Consider the following 24,647-nt stretch of genomic DNA (forward strand, 5'->3'; position numbering starts at 1 on the left):
AGAGGGTGTTGCCAATTTCCCTTTCAACATATCAGTGTGTGCAAGTTCCCTGGAGGGACCTAAGTGTAGATTTATCTTCGGGGAAATATTATAACCTGAATGTGTCAGCTTTAACTCAACTGGCTTTGTGGGAGCTAATGGGTGAGAGGAGTGTGTGTTAGTTTAGCAAAGAAATTAGAAAGTGTACAACAAGGTTCTAAGTGACAACAAAAAAATGAAACACCAATGATACACCATTCCAAAACCTACTTATGAACACATTTTTTCTTATATTCATGTAGTCTTTCAGCAGTGTCTCCAAAATGGAACAAGCAGAAATGTTCAAATGTGTCTCTTCTCACTCTCCTGTGCTGGGGGCTTGCAGCACTGTCTACAAACTTTCACTATGTTCTTCAGTTAGTACATTTCTCTTATGTTAAGCAGCTTATTATCCAAGACTTTTTCACAACTTAGGTAACATTTGATACATTTACTTCTTCATTGTATCAGGTTGGGTATTTTCCAGACACCGGGGATGGGCTAAAAGTACAATAGATAACATGAGATGTCAAAGAGCATTTTCTAAACCACTTTCTTTCCCCCTCTTTATTAGCTGTAGGAGCTCCGGGTACCAAATCCACATGGGATGGCAGGAGCAGGGTGGGAATGTAGCAGGGAAAAACAGTAGTAGGAAGAGTACTCTGATACCTGAAAGAATGCAGATCATGTAACTTTTACAGAAATTCCTACGTCTACCCTTTCTGGTAAAAACTGAACTCTCTGGATCCCTGAGCAATGGGATTTATCAGTCACTTGAACCCTTCCCTCTGTCCCTCTGTCTAGCCATATTAATAGTTCTGCTAGTGGTAGACTTACTTTCCTCTGCCAAAGTACTTCTTTAAGTCAACACTGATGTGATCCACACATCACCTCAAGTATCACAGCAATAAAGGTGGTGGAGCAAAAGTCACTGTCAAATACTATGGAGTGGACTTTGGAGAGGAGAGCACCAATAGATGTAAATGTGCTGATTTTACTAAGATAGGGCTCTGAAGTCTTCTTACAGTATTGCTCCTTCTATACCTGGTTGAATGCCCTTCCCTTGTACTTCTGGAGCTATTATGGAGTCTCTTGTCCTTTGTTATAGCTTTGAAAAGGAGGCAAAGGATACATTTCTCACTTTCTGTACCCAACAGTTAATAAATGTGTTGTGAATATACATACTTTTTGTGTCTTCAGTGTAACACTGCGCTGGTATCTTTATGTGCTGGTTTTGGCTGGGGTGGAGTTAATTTTCTTTAGCTACCATGGAGCCGTGTTCTGGATTTGTTCTGAAAACAGTGTTGATAATACTCCACACTATGAAATGCTCATGCTCCGTATATAAAGCTGTGGTGAGAAGAAGGAAGTGGGAGGATATTTAGAGTGATGGGATTTGTGTTCCCAAGTCACTGTTACGCGTGATGGAGCCCTGCTTTCCTCGGGGTGGCTGAACACCTGCCTGGTCACAGGAAGCAGTGAATTAATTCCCTGTTTTGCTTTCCTGTGTGTACAGGTTTTCCTTTCTCTACGGTTTAATACGCAATAGTAATAACTTGGTAGGCAATTCAGTCTTTATCTCAACCCACAAGTTTTCTCATTTCCCCGATTCTCTCCCCGAGCCCGCTAAGGAGAACGACCACCAGAGGGAGCTTCGGCGACGAAGGAGCGGGGAAAGGACAGGAGGAGGAACGCACTAAGTACTCGCTTTTAACTGGAATCAGAGGGTGCAGTGACAGCAGCAGCCGCCGCGCAGAGAGCAGCGATACCCTCTGCCGGCAGGGAGGCTCCTCCAGAATGCCACCCGGAGCCCGTTTTGTTTCACAGAATCAGAGGACTGTGAGGGTTGGAAGGAACCTCTGGGAATCACTCAGTCCAGCTCCCTGCCAAGGCAGGGGCATCTGCAGGAGGTGACACAGGGATGTGTCCAGGTAGGTTTGGAACGCCTCCAGAGAGGGGGACTCCACGCCCTCCCTGGGCAGCCCGTTCCATGCTCTGCCACCCTCAATGTAAAGAAGTTTTCCCTCATGTTGAGGTGGAATTCTTGTGTTTTAGTTTACGGCCACTGCTCCTCATCCTGTCTCTGGGCATCAATGAACAGAGCCTGCCACCATCCTCTGACATCCGCCTTTGAGATATTTATATCCATTAACGAGATCCCCTCTCATTCTTCCCCTCTCCAGACTAAACAGCCCCATCTCCTGCATTTCTCCTCATCAGAGAGATGCTCCAGACCCCTCATCGTCTTTGTTACCCTCCACTGGACCCTCTCCAGGAGTTCCTAGACCCTCTGGTCCTGAGGAGCCCAGAACTCCAGATGTGCCTCACCAGGGCTGAGTACAAGGGGAGGATCCTCTCCCTCGACCTCAGCCATGTCCCACTATCCCCTATCCTGTTGTTCTCTATCCTGCTATCCCCTATCCCTCTATCCCCTACCCCTCTATTCTCTACCCCTGTATTCCATATCCCGCTATTCCTTATCTCACTATGCCCTATCACTCTAACCCCTATCCCTTTATTCCCTATCCCACTATCCCCATCCCTCTATCCCCTATCCCTCTGTTTCTTATCCCTCTATTCCCTGTCCCTCTGTTCCCTATCCCTCTACCCCCTATCTGCTATTCGCTATCCCGCTATTCGCTATCCCGCTATTCCCTATCCCTCTATTCCCTATCCCTCTATTCCCTATCCCTCTATTCCCTATCCCTCTATTCCATACCCTTCTATCCCCTCTCCCTCTATCCCCTACCTCTCTATCCGCCATCTCTCAATCCCTTTATTCCACACCTTTCCATTCGCATCCCGCTGTTTCGCGTCCCCCACTCGCGGCGCAACCGGCGCGCACGCGGCACCCCGCCCCCCTGGGGCGCCCATTGGCCACTCGCGATCACCTGATCGCCGCGGTCGGCCTCGAGCGCCTTCGCCCCATTGGCCGCCGCTCCGCCGGTGCTGCGCGGCGATTGGCCGGGGCCGCTGTCGTTCCGCCGTCCTCTCCCCCCCCCACCTCCGCGCGGCTCCGCCCCCGCCGCGTCCCTACTTTGCGGGCTCCGCCGCTTCGGGATGAGCCGCGATTCCCCATGGAGACCAAACGGGCCGACATCCCCAGCAGCGTCCTGGACGACCTATGCAGGTGCGGTCGTGCGCGCGGGGGGTGCTCCCGGGGCTTGCGGAGCCGCTGTTGCTGGAGGACGCGGTGGGCGCCTTCCCCCCGGCGGCTCCCCTGGCGGAGCGGGGGTCCCAGGATGTTTGGGATACCTGGGATGCTCGGAGCGCCGCGGGGGTGCGGGGCGAGCAGCTGGAAGGGGCGGCTCAGGCCGTCCCCCGGCGGCCGGGAAGCGGAAGGAAGGGGCTCGACCCGCTCCCCCCTTTGCCCGAGGCTCCGCCTTCACGAAGGGATCTATCCTGGGAGGGCGGGAAGGCTGCCCGCGGCACCCTCCGGTCCCGAGCGGCGCACCGGGAGCCGGGAGTGCGGGGGAAGTGGCAGAACGTTGTCTGCGGCGTTTTCCTGCGGTGCCGGGGCGGACGAGGTGAAGCTGCGCAGGGGAAGCAGAGACCGAAGCGGGGGTTTGGGATGACGTGGTGGGGATGGACTGGGGGACACCCGCCGCTCTGGCGTCGGGATCCGTTTGGAATGGCTGTCAGAGAGTCCCTCCAGCTCGTTTACCTCTGCTGGAATGGGATGTGCCAGCGGAGGAAAAGGGATACCCATCAGTACTTTCAGAGTGGAAGAGTCACCTTTTCTTGTTCTCAGGGCTTTGCGTTTGAATTTTCATAAATCGTGGGTTCCCTTTTCTTAGAAAGGGGGAAGGCACCTTTCCCTCTTGTGGTCTCAAGCTCTGATCATCTGTGGAGCAGCCCTTCAGACTTTTAATTTATCCATCATCCCCAAAAATGTGATGCCCCAGACTAGATCTGATATTTGGCACAAAATCATCAAAGAGACCCTTCCTGAATTATTTGTGTACAAGAGGGAAAGGTTACTAGAGACGAAGGATAGTCCACTTACTGTAATTACTAGTTTCAAATGAGTGAAAATGTTTAGGAGCGAGAATACTACAGGAGGGTAGAACTGCTCTGCTCAGTGTTGTTTTCCATGAGTCTAATGCAAGAGTCAGAGTTTGCGATATGCAAGTAAATTTTAAATTCTCTAATTCTCTCTTTAAATTCTCTCTGGCATCTGAACCATGTTTGTGTTTTCATTGTGTTTTCTTTGCATTCCTTACACAGAGATGGAATGTGCCTTTTAGATCCCTGCTCACATATGAAGTGGCATTTGAGACTTTTCAGAAAATCCAGTAGGGAATTACAATGTTTACAAAACTGATACAGCCTATTAGTGTCACTAGTATAACAGAGTATTTGGATAGGGTCAGTGATAGGGGCAGTCCCACTGTGTTTCTTTGAGCTACTGTCATTTTCTAGCTTTGAAGTGGTGTTTTGTCTTATAATTGTATGAGTGTAGTCAAGTGGTTGGCTCGAAATGGGTTATAAAAATAGCTGTAATTTCCCACATTCTCTGTATGTGATATTAGTGGAACTTTTGGCAGAAAGAGCCAAGCAATTTTTCTTACTCAATTACTGAGTCTTGTTAAAAAACACGTCACAAGTACTCCTGTAATTTTTTTGTCATGCTCTCTTACTGCAGCTTGGTTGTTCTTTGCTGAATAAAGAAGTGGAAGTGCAGAGACTTAATTTATGTTTTGGGGCCTCTTGATGCTTTCTCTTATAAACAAGTGCTGTTGCCCCATCATTTGACTTCAGGACTGTGGTTGGTTAGCCTTCCTCAGTAGCCAGAGGTACACCCAGCCATTCACTCCCTCTCTTCAATAAGATGAAGGAGAAAATAGGATAGAAAGCTTGTGGCTCAGGATGAGACAGGAATGTTGCTTACCAGTTACCACTGTGGCTGTAGGGTAGACATCTCCTCTGCCATGGAGCACCTCCTCTCCCTCCTTCTTCTCCAACTTCAGTGTTTGCACTACTGTTTCATGCTCTTTTTCTCCCTTCCTTTGCTTGTCTGGCATTTTTGTCCTTTCCTAAGTACACTTCCACCATCCTGGCTGCTGCCTTCACTGTGCCCTGCAGTGTGTCCCTCACTGCAGCAGCTGGGCACCTGCACCCAATACAACCTGGAGATGCCTGTTGTTAGTCACTCCACATAACTTAAAAGTTAACTTTTTGATTAATAAATAGCATTCTAATTGACTTTGCTGTTGTTCTTCTAAGCCTAATGCCTGGCATGTTCTTATTCCTCTTTGGTACTGCTATATGTTGTATCTTTAGATTTATGTCCAACTGCAGTACTGTAAGTTAAAATAGACTTTTAACATTTTACCTTTTATCTACAGAAGCCTTGTCTGTAAGGGCTTTTTTTTCAGCACTCAAAATGGAACCTTTGAAAGAAATGAGCAGTTAGGGGTGGTATTGCCAACTGAAAATTGGGAAGTGGGAAAATACAGTTGTTGAAGTGAATAAGGTTGTTTATGTAAGGAAGAATCATAGACTGGTTTAGGTTGAAAGGGACCTTAAAGATGATCTAGTCCCATCCCACCTGCTGTGGGCAGGGACACCTTCTAGATCAGTTGTTCAGGGCCCATTCCAACCTGGCCTTGAGCACTTCCAGGAATGAGACATCCCCAGCTTCTCTGAACAACCTGTTCCAGTGTCTCACCACCCTAATAGTAAAGAATTTTTTCCTAATACCTGATCTGAACCTGACCTCTTTAAAGCCACTCCCTCTTGTCCTATCACTATATGCCTTTCTAAAAAGCCCCTCTCCATATTTCTTATAGCCCCTCTTTAGGTACTGGAAGGTGCTATAAGGTCTCCCTAGAGCCTTCTCCTCTCCAAACTGAACAACCCCAACTCTCTCAGCCTGTCTTTTTAGGAAAGGTTCTCCATCCCTCTGCTCATCTTCATGGTTCTCCTCCAGACTCACTCCAGCAGGTCCCCATCCTCCCTGTGTTGGGACCACAGAGCTGGACACAGCACTGCAGGTAGGGTCTCACAAGAGCAGAGTAGAGGGGGAGAATTCCATCCCTAGGCCTGCTGCCTACTCTGCTTTTGATCCAAAGAATTGTCTGTGAGCACACATGGCCAGCTCAGGTCAAGATTCTCATCCACCAACACCCCCAAGTCCTTTTCCCCAGAGCTTCTCTCCATCCAGCCTGTATTTGTGCTTGGGATTGTCCCACCCAGCTGCAGGACCTTGCACTTGGTCTTGTTGAACTTTGTGAGGTTCACACAGGCCCTTTCAGGCCTGTCACGTTCTTTAAGGATATCTGTTCAAGGACCTTTTATAGTGTGAAAATGGGATAGTAAGTAGGTGCGAAATCCAGGAACAAAGCATACAGGGACACAAACTCATAGGGAGGTGGTGGTGAGAACCAAACTTGGCCACTGACTGATGAGGGGGTATGAGAATGTTCTTTCCAGCAACTTTATCTCACTAGGAGGAAATTAGAATAAAAAAATATACAGACACGCACCTAAGAAAACAGAAGTGGAGACAATGAGAGTGTCAAGTGTGTGCCTGCACAAGTGACCTTCTGCCTCTTTGACCAGAGTGCAAATTTTGACATCCTATAACAATTTATACCTGTCAGATTTTAAGTAAAGATGTCTTAAATGTTTCCAGCTCTAGCAATGATACGCACTTTTGGAATGTAGCTGCTGGCGCTCAGGAGTTGAATGTAGAAGATCTATGTTAGATGATTTAAGTTCAATGCGGTGTATGACCTTCAATTTCTAAAAAGAAAGTTGTGCTTTTGATACAAAAAAATAAACAATTGAAGATTCTTCTGCTTAAGTAAAATAAGCTATCACACAGTGCTACTTAAACTTACATTTCTGGTGTTTTGTGTTTGTGAGTGTCTGGGCTAAAGCATAACTTGACTTGAAAAAGAAACCAATTGTCCATGTTCTGTTTCAGACTGAGGAAATTAGTAGGATCATATTGAATTTTAAAATCTAAATAAATTAGTAGTTTACTGTGGTTTTAAGTGAAAATACATAGCCATGTTTAACTTTTGTTCTGAAAAAAATGTGTTGAAATCTCTTATCAGAGTTTGCAGATGTTCTTTACTGGTGCTTTCATTTCTGTAGTAAGGGCATTGATGTAGGTTGTCCTCACCCTCCCTGTTTTCACAGCAGTTAATTTACTTAGTTTGTTGTAGTTGATATTTCTGAAAGAACATCATAATCTGTCTTCCTTCTTGACTTCCAAAGTTGTGTTTTACTTTGTGAAAACCTTTTGCTGTCCCTGCAGAACAACTGGAGGATCTGGTGGTCTGTTCGTATCTGCTAATGGATCAGGAATTCTACTATTGCAATGTGGTTTTGTTGTTAGCTTCATTTAAATCAATAGATTTGGCTAATGTTACTCTTCTTTCTTTTCTGGTAGCCGATTTATTTTGCACATTCCAAGTGAAGAGAGAGACAATGCAATCAGAGTGTGTTTTCAGATCGAACTGGCCCATTGGTTTTATTTGGATTTCTACATGCAAAACACACCAGGATTACCTCAGTGTGGGATAAGAGACTTTGCTAAAGCTGATATCCTTTTTATTACTGTGATTGTTTTCTGTCTCAGTGGTAAAGTGCAAACTGAATGTTGTTAACAATATTTCATAGAAGGAAATCATCAGTTCAAGTGTTAGTGATTAAAAATTAGTATTACTAGGTATGTGATCTCACCTGTTCATTGCTTCCATAATTTTGTGGCACTCAGAAGAGATGTCTCTCAGACTGCTAGAGAAATAATTTCTGATCTTTGAGGATTTTTCCTCATAGTTGCACTTTGGCATGCTAGGTAGGTTTCAAGGATGAGCTGTTGGAGCTCTTCTGATTGAACTCCTTAGTTTAATTGATTTTCAAGTAAATAGTGACACAAATATTAACATAGCTGAAGGTGGTATGTGCTCCCCCATGGGCAATGGTCTGTATTTTTTGAAAGTTTCTTTTCATAGGGGAGAGGATGCATTTTTACTGAATTCATAAGATTGTCCCCTGCTTTTTTCATTGCTTGCAGAGGCTGCTGGAATGTACACTAGTTCAAAATTATAGAAAAGTTTGTGGCTTTCATGCAGCGGGGGCTTTAGTTTTAACGTTCTTGCATATGTTTTTCATATGGGTTTTGGAATATTGCTTCTGACTTTCAGGATAATATTATGTATGGTTTCACTACACAATTTACTTATCTGTTTGATAATATAGATTTACTTTGAAACACTGCAGCTTTTATTTTGACAACAAACTGTAAAAATATGATCATATTCTCTTGGCTGATATTATGCAGTTATTTTTTATTAATTTTATGCATGTTTTTTAATTATTATTGTATTTTTCAGACCAACAAAATTCTTCAAGTAATTGTAAGCAGTGCAGAAAAAACACAGTGTAAGAGATGTTATATGTTCCTTACATCTGTCCCTCTCTAGTTCACATTTGCCAGAAATATTAATTCTGCTGCAGTATCATATTTCTAAGTACTCTGCTTTTTTATCAGTATTATAATTTATGGTAGTAATCACATATATAATATGTAACATTAATACTTTTATTAAGGACTTGTAGATTTGCTCTCAAAATTTTAGAGTTATGTAAAGGTTGTTCATGTTTTCTCTGCATGAGTTTTGGTGAAGTATATTAGAATTTAGATTTCTGCAACTTGATGCCATTAAAAATATTTTTTTTTGCATAGTAAATGCTGAAGTACAGATTCTGTACCATAGTCACAAATGATGGTGGGAAAAAATTATCCCCACTTACTTAAAGCACAAAATTTTTGTCTGTCTTGCTCACTTCAAAATGAAGAAAATGTGCTTAAGAATAATATATATTCAAAATAACTCTTGTGTGGATACTATTTTTTTAAATTAGGGAACACTTTAAATTAGGGAAGATTGTCCTTCAAACAAGCAGCCTTGTGTTGTCTTTTTTCCTGTCACTTATTTGTTTGTTTGTTTGTTTAAATTGGCTTGCATTGGAGTTGCCAAATTACTTGATGCTTTCTGACCTTGAGTGTTTAATACTGAATTATTCATAACATTTTTTTTTTACTTCCAAGAGAATATATCTTAAAAGCATTTACGGGAGGGAGTGTGTTTATTTTAAGTGTTGAGTCTTTGTGTGATTTGGAACTGGATACTTACATTTATCTTCCTTAGCATCTTGCTGTACTCTTCAATCACTGCCCTTTTTTACTGCCTCAAGGTGAAGATGTACAAAAGGTTTTAGATGAGTGGAAAGAATACAAAATGGGAGTGCCAACCTATGGTGCAATTATTCTTGACGAGACACTTGAAAATGTGAGTATCGAAATAGTTATGAGGCACTAGAGGGAAGGATGGCATATGCTGGCAGAAGTAATTTTTTGGTTGTTTGTGTTTTTCTTCTGGAGAAATTTAGATTCACTGTCAGTTTTGCAAAGATCTGACAGTTACTTGACACAGTTAACTGTGTACAGAAATATAATATGTGAGACAGTAAACACACTTCTGCTTGCTTTCCTTCTCAGTTTTGGGTCTTTTCTTCATTCTGAGCTACAGGAGCCCATAAAAAATGTCTCAGTTCTTGCTAAAACACAACAAACCTAATGAGTTCCTTCTCTCAGGCTACAATATCCTTTTGGAGAACAGGGGGTGGTGGAGAGAAAACATTTTAGAGAAATTGGTGAGAACACCTGTGTGCTTGACAGTTGCATTCCCTTGTATTTTGTAGGTTCTTTTGGTTCAGGGCTATTTAGCAAAGTCTGGCTGGGGATTTCCAAAAGGCAAAGTAAATAAAGAAGAGGCTCCTCATGACTGTGCTGCTAGAGAGGTAAGTTATATCTAATTCCTTTAAATTTCAGCTAAAGAAGTGAAATCTTGCTGAGATCAGGATATGTGTGTTAGATGAGAAAACATTTTACTTAGGAATCCTTTATTGCAATCAGGTAAATAAATACTCTGTTCCTGCAGTCATCTTCTGCACTTTCTGGTGCTTTTCTGAGTTCCAGAGTGATAAGCAAGGTTGAAGTTTTGTGTTTCAAATTGGTTTTCACTAATGTGCTAAATGAAGTTAGTACTATTTTTAAGATTCTCTGCTGAGCTGTGAATTTACTTTTAAGTATTATTTCTGTTGCTGGGGAAATCTTATGTACTTCATGGCTTTTGGAATATAAATTTCAAGGCTTACCATAACTGTAAAAATGTAGAAGAATTGGAATTTAGCCTGTGTACACTCGACTGTAAAAAGAGGATAAGGAGTTAAGTTGGCTATTGTAGAATTTGATGTAAAAATTGTGAAGAACTTTGCTTTTCTGTTTTTCAGTGTTGCAGGAACAAGAATCAATGTATGTGGCAAGTAAAATCTGAAAAATAAAATAATCTGTGGTATTTATTGCTCCTGGAGACCTAGATATGTAGTGAAGCTGTGTATTAAAATGCCCTGTAAAAGAATATTACTTGTACAAACTCAGTGTTTGTTTGATATAATACATCTAGAGTTTTTGAGAGAGAACATTAAGGTGAGGGAAAGTATTATGATGCATTTAGTGTTGTTTACAGTTGGACTGAATCAGTATCTAGGAAATTATGGATTTTTCTTGTTTTAAATATACCCGTCAAAGATGGACTAGGCATAACTGCTTCAGGAAGGAGTGACACAAAGTATGCCTTCCTCTTTACTTCAAATTATGCTAGCAAAAGCATTCAAGTGGGCACAGTTATATTGGAAAAAAATTTTTTGATGGTATTTTTAATTTGAAGAATTGATTTAGATGTCACTGGTGAACAGCACTGTTGCTGTGACCTTCCTTCCATCAAGTTAGATTGTCATTGTGGATAAACTGACATATTCTTCAAGGCTTATATGTGGCCAGGAACAGGGATGTCTGTAATATCTGAAGTAAATCTTTTAACTGCTTTCACTGAAGTCAGCACATATCTAAAACCATAACCTGCACCTGTGTGAGATCTGATTGAAGAGGTCTTCATTTCGCAATGCCTGCACAGTTCAGTAGTATTTCAAAAATTGATGAGAACTAAACCATACTAAATGGATTATTCCCTTGTTAAAAGAAGTTTTTCAATGAATTCATTTATATCATCTGGAAATATAATTTAGGAAAGGAAAATATTGGTGGTAGAAGTGAGAGTAAGTATAGAGGAACAGTCTGTCTTAATTGAAACAGTATGTGGTGGGGTCTTTTGTTTGTTTTTCCCCAAAATTTTGGTGTTCTTCATGTAGTTAGATGGAAAGATGGCTTGCTTTTTATTTTTATGTAGGAGGGGAAGTGCTAATTTGAAGAGTAACTGATCAATTATTTGCTTTGTATTAAATGCTTCATGTTTTTTTCTTATTTGTCTTTACTTTTCTCTGCATTTTCAAAAATGGAACTTAGAAATATTTTGCTGATACCAATGTTTAAATTGGTATTTTGCATAACATATTTTGAGTATGGTCTGCTATTCTCATTTTATATGGAGTTACCTGGATGGGGGTTGAGAACAGGTTTTACTGAAGTTCCTGTTCCTATTTTTAATTCTGAACCTAGTTTTTTAAAAACTTAAGGAGAACTTCTGCCTCTGGACTCTTGGCAGTGGGGCAGTGGCCCTGGAGTTAATACTTAATTCTATGAGTGTGTGTTCACATGCATATTCCACTGTCTGGGCAGAAATATTTTACATAGTGGTACTAATCCTGCATGTTTTCTGAGTAGTTGCATGTCCTGTGGAGATTTTGAGGACAAGGAAGTTTCTAAAAATGAGTGTTTTCTTAGCAAGCTTAGAGGCATGATCTGATTTAAGCTATCAGGTGTGTTTGAAATTTTTCTTTTTATGTTATAAATACTGTCAAAAGTAAATATTCCTAAGTAAGACTTTGAGCAACATGATCTGAAAAATGTGCCTGCCTGTGGCCGGGGGTTGGCAGAGATGACCTTTTAAGGCCGCTTGAAACACTAACTATTCTGTGAATCTATGATCCTTCACTGCAAGGCCATAAAATACTGAAACAAGATGTTCTTTCAAAATGTCATTGTCTTTCTAGTAATCTGAAGATTACTAGACATGCTTTTTTTTTTTTCCCTTTTTTTTTTTTTCCCTTTAGAGGAACTGACCATGCAGGATTACATATTGAGGGTAAAAAGTTCTTAAAGCAGAAGGATTGTGAAAAAGAGGAAGAATGGAGGTGCAAGTAAACCTTGATAGAATTTGAAGATGTCTTTACTTCCAAAATACCAGTTTTTGCTGGGAATAAGATTTCCATGCATCCAGCAGCATGGAGGAGTAGCTAGAGAATTCCCCATAAATATTAATAAATTGCTACGTGAAGATGTAATGGAGTTGTTTCAACTTTCATTACAAGTCTACTGTCTTAGAGAAATATGAAGCACATACGATCTTACCTATTTTTTCTATTTTTGAACATACATCTCTGTGCAAAGGCTTGTTTTTTCCAGAAGCTTTCATGGATAAACATGATGGATAACATATGCAAAAAACAGTCATTTCTTCCCTTATGATAATAGGTTGTGAAAGGGTAATTCTGAATATGTACACACTAATTTAATTTGTATGCTTCTCAGGTGTTTGAAGAAACTGGGTTTGACATAAAAGATTATATCTGCAAAGAAGACTATATTGAGCTACGAATTAATGATCAGTTAGCACGGCTGTACATCATTCCAGGAGTTCCCAAGAACACAAAATTCAACCCCAAAACTAGAAGGGAAATTCGGGTATGTGTTATCTTGTTTGAATCTATAGGAACCTTGTGGAGCTTGATTTTTAAAGCCAAGAGCCTGTAAAATAATTAAACTACCAAGCACAATGAATACCTTAAATATTAGATGCCAGTGGCATCTGTGCACTGTACGGTCATGTCAACTTCTTGCAGTTTAACTGCAAGGACTGATACTTGACCATCTGTCTGACATCTCCATTCATCATGAGAACAACATCAGAGCATGCTGTCAAACTATAATTTTCTCCTTCTTTTCTTATATGTGGTGTATGTGTTAGTCATTTCATGTTATTCCTACTTACAGGTGCATATATAACTATATGTTCTTCTCAAAGTGTAATTGTTAGTTGGTGATATGCAAAAGCCTACATATGAGAAGGAGAAACTAAGAATTGTGTTTTCTCTTTCATGTCTAATACCATCCCTATTTAAGGAGGAGTATATTTTAGGAGGAGGTTGGGAAGGGGACAAAGAATGAGAACTATTTTGGATGGTTTGTGTACCTTTATGCCTTTAAAAGATATTGGGAAAGGGAAAGGCAAAGGCTCAGGTAGTAGATTTGTTGGAAACTTTGATCCTGATATCTATGATCTTTGAAGTTGGAATATTTTTCTTGTATGGCAATTCAGTTTAAAACAGCTCTCCCTACAGTTCCATGCAGATGTTGCCACTGAACAGGGCATCCATCTTTCTAAACATGAAAAGGTACTTGCAGTTGACTGGACAGGACTTAATTTCTTGTGTTAGAGACCTGTTTTTCAAAAACAAAGTAAGATGAAATTTGAGGGTTTTTCAAAAAATACAGTAAATATCCCCCTTTGTGGAACAGTGACTATCTGCGTGGGAATGATGAAGAGTTCTGTAAAGACAGAGTTTTGAAGCATTGTCTTCACCTGATCTAATACAACCGGGAGTGTTGTTTTTGTATTCCCTGTAGAAACCCATAGAAAACTTGTTTAGTTTGTAACTTATTTTCGTAGTGTACATCTTATCTGGACCTGGGGTTCTGGGGTTAGATTCTGCAGTAGGAAGTCCCATGTGGGTTCTTCTACAATGACTGTAGTCAGAATTTCTGACTTCCTTCCCCATTGTGCAAAGTATACACTTTTAATAGTTAAAACTGTAGTGTATAAACTGTAACACAGATCCTATCCTTTACCCATGTTTTTTTCTTTCATAACAAAACCTGAAACTTACTCCCAAAGTAAATAACCTTTTTTCTGATAATTTTTGAACTAGTATTGGTGGTCTAGGATTGACGGCATTTTGAGTAAAATAGTAAGAAGGTTTTAAATTCTCTTACGCAAAATTTAGTTGCTGATTAATACCTTTCATATTTTAGGTGTGATGTCTTGCAATGAGTACGTGCTGTAACATCTGCTACTCTGTAGTGGCAGTCAGAAGAATGACCCCATTGTTAATTAACCTTTTGTGAAAAACGCTGTTGTAACCCGTTAATTTGTCTTCTGTGGTAATTTTTTAATTAAGGGAAATAATTGCGGCTGATACATTTGTAACATTCTGTAAGGTTACAATAGCATGTATCCTTATTTTATTTCTTCTTTTTCTAGAATATTGAGTGGTTTTCCATCGACAAATTACCGTGCCACAGAAATGACATGACCCCGAAGTCCAAGCTGGGTTTGGCACCTAACAAATTTTTTATGGCTATTCCCTTCATCAGGTAAGTTTGAGATGAAGCAAATGGTAGGTCAGGGGGTCTTTCAGACAACTTTAATTCTTTGGATTTGTTTTAGTAAGTAGATCTTGTTGTACTTCTTGCTCACAGACCATTGAGGGAATGGATTTCCCGAAGGAATGGAGATTCCTCAGATAGTGACAATGGTTTTTCATCTGCAGGAAGTATACCCTGTAAGCCCAACTTGGAAAAAGCTAGGTAAGAACCAGGTCAGTTTAACACCTCTATATCCTTTCTATAAAACATTGGTCATACAAAGTTTGTCCTTTCTCATGAGAATTCATGTTTCTGTAATAAAATGGGTTAATAAAAAAAATATTATGTCCTATGGGCTTATGTCCTAAGTCTGTACATAGGATGAGAACTTAATTAATATTGTGATACACGTGTCAAAACTGAGATAATTTCTTGAGTCTTGTTTATGGGAATCAAAAATCCCAGAAGCTAAAACAAGTTTCACTGCTTCAAGTTCAATGGTTTTGGCACTTCCACAGAGGAAAAATAGGACTCTCTAAACTAGGACTGTCAAGTACTGTCAGAAATAGCTAGCTAGACAAAACCTGTGGGCATCAGAAGAGAAACAAGTGCTGCTGGCTTTAGATTCACTCAGTGGAAAAGTGATAGAGCAAACTTTAAAACCTCTAGTCCCTAAGAGAAAGCTCCAATAATTTATGTCAGGTCAGCACCAACACTGAGAGCAGCAAGACAAATGCTAATGTGGACCTGGCCTGTGGTCTGTGGAGAACACACGTTTTCTACCAGCAGGCAAAATAAAGTTGGGTAAGTGGACTGAGCATTATTAGAGTTTCAATACTAGGTTACTTGAGCTTGTCTTCCAGATTGTTCTCAAAAAGCAGAAAATTCTTTCATATTTGTCTTCTGCTGTCAGTAAGTGTGAAGTTGTTTTGTAAATTCTTTGTTCTCCTGTACTAGATCCAAACTTCGCTGTAATCAGCAGGTGTTTACAGATGGCTTTTCAGGAGAACAGTGCACCCACAAACCAAAACAGCCACAGAAGCCATATAATAATGCTGAGGTGTCTGAAGTTTTGAAAATAAAGGTAGGTTGTTTCTTAGGCAAACATATGCATCTGGACTATTTAAAACAGATGTCTTTGTTCATAAGGGTTCCTCTCTAGAATGAAAATAGCGAATTTTATCACTACAGAATGCAAAAACAGAAACATAGGGTGGGGAGATACTCTTGGAAATTCTCAGATTTGTCTCACATTAGAGGTAGTGGGTATCAGGTACTAGTTGTGTTGTTTCAGGTTTAGATAGTAATTACTGCTTGCCTTTTCGGTGTCTTCCATGCAATATTTTGAAATATTTTGGATACCCCTAGTATACATGGGTGCATGGGAACTCACTGAACTGAATTTATTGTGTAATAGTTCTCTAATAGTGCAAGAGAGAATGAGTAACTGCAGCTGACTCTGTAACTTGAGTGTATGTTTGGTTAATTTCAGTGTGCTTCAGTTTGTCTAAAAAAGAAACTCTACATGTTTTGAAGTTATTTGGAGGGAAGTTGTAGCTAGTAATTATGAAGTGTCAGTGCAAAGATGTTCAATGGTGCCATTTAAACTCTTCTCTCTACTTATTTTGGACTTAATGGCAGAATCAGAGCTTGAGGAACAATGGCAGAAAGCAATATCAAGACACTTCCAGCCAAAAGAAGCGAACAAATGGAGTCTACAGTCAAGCAGTTAAGCAAAACCATACCTTGGTAAGAAATGTGCAGTAGCTGTCTCATTAACAGGTTCCAGTAATGCCTGACAGACATCCAGGCCAATGTCCTGCTGAAAGAAAATAAAGTGCATATCTCTCAAAAGTATATTTGATCAGAGTATTTGACATGTATTTGTAGATATATGACATTTCTTACGTTGTGTGCATATACATCTGGCATATTAAATTTCAAAGTTTGCATTTGGAAGTAAGTCATTTTAGCTGTTGGAAATTTGTCAGTTTTTTTCAGTACACAATCCTGCACCTTTCCAGGTTCCTGTCATGTAATAGCCTACTGTAATGTGTAGTAATAACTCAGTGTAGTACATGTCTTATTTAATCATGTATGATGTATTATTGTAAGCATCATGGGGTTTTGCTATGCAACACTTAGATAGAAAGGGGTAATGCATATGCTTATTATTTCCCTTCTCTCTAGCAAAAATATAGAGATACATGCTTGGCTTGGACACCAGAATCTCATATAATTTTTTAATTACAGAGTAGAACTGCAGCAGTTTGTAAATTCCAGTATGATATTCCTGGCTTGTTACTTTTCCCTTTCCCTCACAGTAACTAATTGTATTTTTCCCCACAGTTCTGCTGGCTGGGAGAAGGCTCACTGAGCTGTACTTCCTTTTTTTAATAGAATATGTTTTTGTTTCCTTGTTCTTTATGGCTCTTCAGTTCTACTTTGTTGTGTCTTGTGCAGCAGTGAGCCCCAGTTCTCTATGCAGCTCAGTTGGCCTGTCCAGCCTTTAGTTTTTCTTATTTACAGGCTATAAGCTAGATTCTTCCCTTTCTGGCTTGTGATTATTGCCCTTTCTTTGTTATTCACTTAAACGTACAGAAACTGTAAACTCTTATCCTGTAAAATTCTCACCGTAGCAAGAAGTGGGTAATTGTATTTGAGACTGAGAGTAGAAGAATGAAAAGTCAAAGAATTGACTGCCCAGAAATTTGTATGGATATTAAAAAACTGCCACGGTGATCTGTAGGATCTTCATGGAAAAAAGTGGAACTGTTAATACTCTGCAGTTACTTCATAGGCTCTTTACTTTTCTAAATACTTTCTATTTCTAGTTCATTTGCATTTTCATGATTGTCAGTCTTTTGAAGTTTAAATATTTTGTGTCCCAGTGATAATGTTCTGATACAGTTTGAAGACCAGGGAACTCTTTGTTCGCAGAGAGAGCAAAGGGCCATGATTATTTTCCTGTATTTGTGTACTGACAGCAGCATACCTGGGGCTAAAACAACTCTTCCCTGGAGAGGGAAGTTCTAAGTTTGTGTCTCTAAAGCACGTTCATTTAGTTGGCAGTAGCAGCGTATTTGCAAATACATTCCCCTTGCCTTTTTGGAGACCAGCCAGTTGAAGAGTGGACTTATGCGTGTGCACAACATCATGTGCAAGACTCTTTAATCTTAAAACAGTTAGAAAGCACTCAAAATCTTCCCCTGAAGGCCTGCATTTTAAAAATGGTTTGTTGACTGTTAAAAAGGTTACATGCTTCTGAAAGACTTGCAGACTTGATGCGTGCTTGCTAAAGTAACGTGACAGAATTCATGCTGAGTTAAAAGTAAAGTAATTCACACATGAGGAGGTGTGTCAAAGCAAATATAACCAGTTTGCCTTTTAGCTGATGTTTAAACTACACTCCTAAGAATAGAATGCCATCTCTTTGTCAAGTGAGTAATGTATGGTTGTTCTCTTAACCAGAAATGTGAAAAAAAGCTTAATCCAAGAAGAGTTCAAGATAATTTTGAAACAGGCAAGTGGTTGTTTTTGTTTGTATTTGATTTGGTTTTGTTTTGTTTTTTAAATGAAAAGTACAGTCTTTCATGTTGATTTTGCAATTCTTCTACTTAATTATTAAGACTATCTGATTATACCATGAGTAAAAAGTAACTGAAAGGAAAATAGCATCTGAATCAATGCAGTGCTGGTAATTGAGTGTTGGTTCAAGGCTTTATGTCCTGCTAGTAATAAGCTGCAGGAGAGTGGACACAGGTCTTTACTTACTTCTCAGAAAATAGTGTCATATTTCTTCCCTCCTTATTAAAAAATGACTTGCGAAGACTATTATGTGGGTAAAACTGGCCACTGAAAGTGTTCTCAGATTGCAGTGACTTTTAAGATTTATTCTAGCCACTATATAACTTGTAAATATTGTTGTTTGAGTTATCTTCTTCTGTTTATGACCAAAGATGCAGGTTTTGTTATAAATATTAGTTGAATATAAGATTGAGGTATGGCTTTGTATTGTTATTGACACGTTTATTGCTAACTACCTGTTTAAAATTCGTTTCATGTTTTTTCTCTTAAAGCAGAAACAGCATATGAGATGTGTTGCTCCAGTGAAGACCCACTGCCAGAACATGTAGAGGGACATTCTATGGCATGCAATGGTCATTACAAATTCGTTTTTTCATCAAGAGCTTTCTTGAGTTTCAAGTTCGACCACGATGCCATAATGAAAAGTTTTGACCTCTGACAGTAAACTTCATAGGAATAAATCAGACTTGCCTGTTGCAACTGAGGGGGTTTCTTATCCAGCCTTACTCTTTCTCAGGAGTTTTTTTGTTTTGTTTTGTTCATTTGTTTTTAAATGCAATGCAGGGACTGACTGGTGGTTTGGAAGGGTTTATTCTCTTTGCGGTATGGGAGTGGCATAGTCAAGTGTTGCACTTTAAATGCAGTATAGCCTTTGTCCACAAAAGTACCTTTCCAATGTTCAGTTCATGTGTTCCTAGCTGTGCATTAGAGGGCATTCATTTAACTTGTGTTTCATTTTTGGTGGTTTTTTTTCATTTTTTATTTTAAGTTCCTGTGTGTTTTGTAGAATGTCATTGACTTTTTTTTTAACTGTTGGAGTATACCAGCTTGCTAAACTTTTAACTGCTTGGATGTAAATTATTGGACTTTAGTTGTTATTTTGTAGTAAATTGCAATATTACGCAGTGGCAATGTAACTAATTCTCAGAGGACTCCACTTGTCCTAGTGATTTTGACACCAAGTTGCACATTTCAAACCTAGCCTCAGCCTGTCATCCTTTCTCTGTACTGATTGCTTGCTCAAAATACCTTCTCTCCTTTACTCTGATAGTTTCTGTTGGCTGGCAATCACTAGTACTTGGAGTCAAATCTGTTAACATGTTGACTTCTTGTACCTACTCTTCCTTGGTCTTCAGTAATCATACACAAACTGAGTAGAAGTTAGCCCTTCAAAGTGTCCAACTCTTATGCGCTGTCCCCAGCTGCATGAGAAGAAGTGACAAAGTTCTGTGTTACCCTAGTTGCAGCTGCTTTCAAAAGACGAAAAGCTGAAACTTTGTCTGTGAGAGGTTACTTGTGTACAATTTATACTGAATGTAAATAAGCCTCTGCAGATCTTGCTGAGGAGGAAGGCAGGTGCATGGATAATAGAGGCATTGTGTGACACTGAACAGCTTAATCAGGCTTCCAGTAACTATTTCAAGGGTGTTCAGTATTGTATTCTGTACTGTTGTCCTCAGATCTCTTGTGTAGTGTATCTGCTCTGTATATATCCAGTAGTATTGAATTGCACTTGCAGTTAGCATTTAAATGATCTAGCCTCAGTCGATTTCAGCTACAGTGCTTTCTTGGGAAAAACATCAAAGATGGGGTGGGAGTGGAGGGGAGGAACAAAAAACCAGTGAGAGTTGAGGTGATGAACTGTTACATCACCTTCAAGTTAATGGGTTTTGAGCATGTGCTTTGCAATTGATAGAAATGCACTGAAATAATCTGTCACAGCAGCTTGTGATAGCAAGCATGTATGTCCCAGATTTAAAAATGGACTTTTCTCTAGAATAGAGGTGATTAATTGGTAACTTCATAGGTTGAATGAACTACACCCTTGTAGTGTATGCTCATGCACTGAGTTTTTATGCAACTCATGCATCATCCAAAACCAAAATCCTAGTCTTCCTTCAACCACCCTACTTCACCTACCCTACCTGATCTGTTACCTAGTGCTTTTCCTCAGAAATAGCTTTAGAACTTTCTCCTGGTTTATTCACCTGCCCTGGCACCAGGTGATTTGGAACTCTAATGCTGTAATAATTTTGGCCATGGGAGTGCTCAACTTCTGTATCAGTCAACAGGAGAAAGGGATTACAGCATTTCCTCCTTCTAGAGGACAAGAGTTCTGAGGGCCTTGTTTTTCAAGACCAAATTGTGAAATAGCTCAGTCTAGCTTTGACTCACATTTGTGTTTTGTTTGTTTTGGTTTTTTTTAAAGTATCCAAAGGCCGTTCAAAGCAGTAAATGATACAGAACAGTAATTGAGAAGGTGGGATAATGCTGGAGGAGGTTATGTTATTCAGCTTCAGGTGAAAACTGATCTTTAGTTACTTCCTTAGTGCTTTTTTAGTTGATTTCCCAGCAAAAGTGCCTTTACTCATGGTGAGGCAGAAGTTTGTATTGGTATCCTGAGGCTGCTACTGCCTGTGGAGATGACAAGACTCTCCTATGGCATAATTAAATATCAGGCTGTGGAAATCTTTTTATAAATAAGTTGACTTTTCAGATAAGTTAGTTATAGTTCATTAGTGCTCTGTGAAATAATGGGGATGTTGATGAAACAGTGAACTTCGAGCATCTGTCATCTGTTTGGGAAGTTCTGTCCCAGACAAGAGGAAGTCTTCAAAACATTGGAAGCATGTCAGATGAATAGGAGATGCTGGCTGCCCTCTGTTTACTGTGTCATTTTTTAATTCTTAGTGAAAGGTTGGTTCTCTATAAGAGACACTGGTTGCTTCATTAAGCAACCCAAAGTGGGGCTTATACATGTCATGATTTTAGTAAATCTAGCCTTAATGTGAGTTGCAAATAAATGTGATAAATATGCAATAACTTACTTCTTTGTATAAGGGTACTGTTTCTTGTAGTAGCATTGCTTTCTGCTTTCTCAGTAAGGTTTCTAAAACTATGTAAGTGTGGAGGCATGTGATCTACCCCATGGGTTCTATCATGCCCTGCACTGTGAACATTTTGTTTACTTTCTTTGTGTTATTTCACCATCCTTTTATAATTGTATTTCTAAGTTTAGAAGTACTGTTTACATTATCTTCCGTAAAACAGTGAAGAAATAGCAAGTGAGATTTAGGTTTTCTTTCTGTGAGTTTTTACTTTATGGGAGCCAGACACAGAGAAACAAGTAACTGTTTGCATGTCAGACTCAAGAGCTGGTATCAAGATACTTGAAAAACAGATTAGTCAATTTGAGAATGCTTGCATGTAAGGGGTTATTAAGATTATGAATGGTCAGTCAATGTTTTTGCAGCTAAAGAACTTGTGGAATAAACAAACATTTAACAAACAAACCTACAGATGTGTGGTGCTGGGAATCTAGTATTAGTTTGCAGTTTCCTGGTACTACATAAACTCCCTGCTTTAGCATGAGGTTTTTAGCATCTCTCCTTCACAGAATGCTCTGTACTTTGACCTCAGACTGAAGAGTGTCCTGTCCACTTGAGTGACATATGTTCTGTGCTGAAGTGCTACTAACTTCAACTCCTTGATGTACATCCATCATCCAGCTTTTGGAAGGAGCTGTGTCTTACATGGTTTGAAGTCTGGCAGCAGTGGTTATAGGAAGAAGAGGGGAAATAGCTTTATTTGTTGCACAATCAAAGTATTTTTTTTAACACAATGTAAATTCTTTAGACCAAACTTCCATAAATAGTTTCTAATAAAATTTTGGGCCTAGTCTCTGTTCCAGGCTTCTGTGCTCTGCTCCAACCTTCCTGAATTAATTTGGTGATTTGAGAACAATACACTGTGTTTTACCTTGATCTACCTGTGGCTGTTATAGATGTAACAGTTCCTTTTAAAAATAAGGCAGGCTTTTCGTCTGACTATTTCTAACATACTTGGTCTCAGATTGTAATTTCAGATAAGTTATTTTTTCCAACCTTTACTTGCTGTAGAAGACTTGCTTTTGCACTCATGTCATTCTGGTGTGAAGAGCAAGAGTCTACATTAAAAATCCAGGCTCTGATATCCTGTGGTGCAAGACAGCACTGCTGCTCCATGGCTGCCAGCACTGGCTGCCCAGTTGTGGGGTTAGTGGGCTGCTTAATCCTCAGATACCTGGGGTTTTTTTATAAATTCTGAGCAACAGGTTTTTCCTCCAGATGTAAAGTCAGGTGCCTTCATGTGTTAAGTTTGGAGGTTATACTCTTAAATATGTTAGGAAGCTCATAATTATTGAGAATTGGTAGAATAGTCTCTCTTGATGATTTAATTTCTGTAAATAAACCAATTTTAATTCTTGCACTGTAAACGTTAAATAATCTGGTGCTTATACATGACTTCATAATTTCAAATTGTTTTTGTTATTACAGTATTTTAACTTTTGAAACAACCAAAATTATTTAAGATACAGTAAATTTCTACAAACTAACTGAAGGTGCTTTTACAGTAAATTAGACTTGGAAATGTCACTATTCTTCCATAATAAGTTTTTGTTCTTATGCATTTATAGGAATAGTGTAGTTCAAGAAAATAGGCTAAATGCTAGTATTTGCACTGTTCTTAATCCTGTATGTAAGCACTGATAGATGCAGTAGGATTTGTGCTGTGTGTGCATTTCATTTTCTCATGTAGATTATGGACTTAAAAGGAAGACTACATAGGAGCAATTACAATGGCCATATTCAAGATGATAGAAGATTCCAGATTAGAAGTAGTACTATAAAGTTAAATGCTTGGGTTTTAACTTGCGTTTTCATTCAAAATGTTAAGTGAGACTTAACTTTTTGTACAGATTCAGCTTTACAGAAGCCCTTATCTTTAAATTGTCTCAGCTCTGGGATGCTTCTCTTCAAGTCCTTCTTCAATTCTTGCAGGAAAAGAAAGAAAGCTTCCTTTTAAGTAATGATTAACATTTCACGGAATACAGAATGTTTAAATTTGAATAGGCCTAAGAATTTTACTGAAAATGGAGTATTTTGTCATTTTTAAGCATTTATACTGTTGATCAGAAGAACTGGCTTCTTGTTTCCAGTATGGCTTACAGTTCAGTACCTTTAAGAAAATGATTACAGCTCATGGAGCATTAATCATTTTTAAAAAAGGCAATTGTAGCTTTTTAAGAATACAGATCCTGCAAACACAGCTCTCTACAACACACTTCCTGCTGTGAGAAAAAAAACTTGGCAGATTATTTTAAGCATGTTTGATCAAAATTACTAAACTATGGAAATTAACCATTTGTATCTTACTGGTTGGGTACATAGTTTTGTTATGCAGAAAAAGTATGCAAAACTGCACGATCAAGAGCTCTCAGCAAATACTTCTCATGCCTATACTTGCAACAGGATCCTTCAGTAAGGATGTCTGCAAGACACTACAATATGTGGAAGTTGTGCTTCATCCCTGAGGAGCAGTTTAGCTGCATTTGCAAGGCACTTTTAAAATTAAAAAGTGAAACAAGACTCTACACAAGAAGATGGGGGCTTGTCCATTAATTCTGGCATAATAATGCAGGATCCAGGCTGACTTGGGTATTGCTTCCAAAAAATAACATTTTTCAGGGCAGCATTGCATGCCTGGCAGAAAACAGGGAGCCAATGTTTTATTATATGGCTCATGCATGAAGGGTTATGTCTTCCTCCTCCTTTGTTTAAAGCTGAAGAACTTGATCTGTTTTCCTCGCTTTTATGTAAGTGGCACATCAGTGCTAATTAAGCAGAAAGTATGTACAGCTAATAAGGTTAAAATCATTACAGATTTTATTAAATTTCCATTATGCTCTTTTGAAGAAAGTTTGCAGTAGTTAACCCTTGAATTGTATTAAGTAAAATCTGTAACTACCTGTAACATCTGCTGTACTGATGATTGTGATTTTGTTATGAATTGGTTCAGAAACTGAAGCACACCATTTAAGAGACTATGACTAAGTTGACATTTTCTTCTATATTTTCTCTGTAAAATTAAATCACTTTATAAATAAACTTACTGAAGTATGAATATAAGGACTGCTGGTCATTGTGAAATGTAAAGCGTGTGCTGCTGCTACAGATTATTCTTTCACTGTAGAATGTTTAGGTGTTGTCTTAAGCCAGTCAGCAGCAGTGATTATACATAATGCCAGGAAAACAAGTATTATTTTTTAAGGTAAATAGCAAATGTGGATGAGGAGCCCATTCAACACAATGGAAAGAAAAAGAAAATAAAAAGGTGTTGGATGTACTGGAGAAAGGAAGTATGTGAACTTCAATCAGTGCTTTTAGAGTATTTATGAAAGATTATTTTTTTCTTTTTTGGTCTATATAACTTGTTATTAAAAGAACTGGATGTGTAGAAACAGTTTCACATGTGCCCTTTTGTTTCTATAAAGTGTTCATTGAAGCTGTAGAGGGTTTGGGGGAAGTACCAATATGTCAGATCTCAGCTGAGTTCTCACCAACTTTTCGTGGCTCTGTAATGGAAACTTTCTTGACAATGT

The 24,647-nt window shown here is 39.3% G+C and overlaps 1 protein-coding gene and 1 long non-coding RNA gene across 7 annotated transcripts; one reads left to right on the forward strand and one right to left on the reverse strand.

Moving 5' to 3' along the window:
• Window positions 1-236: 236 nt before the first annotated feature.
• Window positions 237-3,142, reverse strand: LOC113983323. 3 transcript variants are annotated; one of them, XR_005563367.1, is made up of 3 exons: window positions 3,056-3,142; window positions 1,204-1,368; window positions 237-519 (listed from the first exon to the last, which is right to left on the reverse strand). It is a non-coding gene; the product is annotated as an uncharacterized LOC113983323 (long non-coding RNA). The 3 variants fall into 3 exon arrangements; XR_005563368.1 differs by lacking the exon at window positions 3,056-3,142 and adding an exon at window positions 2,806-3,030; XR_003539056.2 differs by lacking the exon at window positions 3,056-3,142 and adding an exon at window positions 2,768-3,028.
• DCP2 (decapping mRNA 2) lies at window positions 3,013-24,169 on the forward strand. 4 transcript variants are annotated; one of them, XM_027712631.2, is made up of 12 exons: window positions 3,013-3,148; window positions 7,421-7,572; window positions 9,199-9,326; window positions 9,739-9,837; window positions 12,587-12,739; window positions 14,316-14,428; window positions 14,534-14,641; window positions 15,122-15,223; window positions 15,377-15,503; window positions 16,061-16,168; window positions 17,891-17,942; window positions 18,499-24,169. In XM_027712631.2, the coding sequence occupies exons 1-12, from the start codon at window positions 3,096-3,098 to the stop codon at window positions 18,663-18,665; spliced, it is 1,362 nt and encodes a 453-aa protein (XP_027568432.2). In that variant the 5' UTR covers window positions 3,013-3,095; the 3' UTR covers window positions 18,666-24,169. The 4 variants fall into 4 exon arrangements, with proteins under 4 accessions (XP_027568432.2, XP_027568433.2, XP_027568435.2 ...); XM_027712632.2 differs by having other exon boundaries at window positions 18,502-24,169; XM_027712634.2 differs by lacking the exon at window positions 15,122-15,223 and having other exon boundaries at window positions 3,015-3,148.
• The last annotated feature ends 478 nt before the right edge of the window (window positions 24,170-24,647 follow it).

Source organism: Pipra filicauda, unplaced genomic scaffold (assembly GCF_003945595.2).
Source record: "Pipra filicauda isolate LSUMZ 115617 unplaced genomic scaffold, ASM394559v2 scaffold108_size2327098_pilon, whole genome shotgun sequence".
NCBI classification, from domain to species: domain Eukaryota; kingdom Metazoa; phylum Chordata; class Aves; order Passeriformes; family Pipridae; genus Pipra; species Pipra filicauda.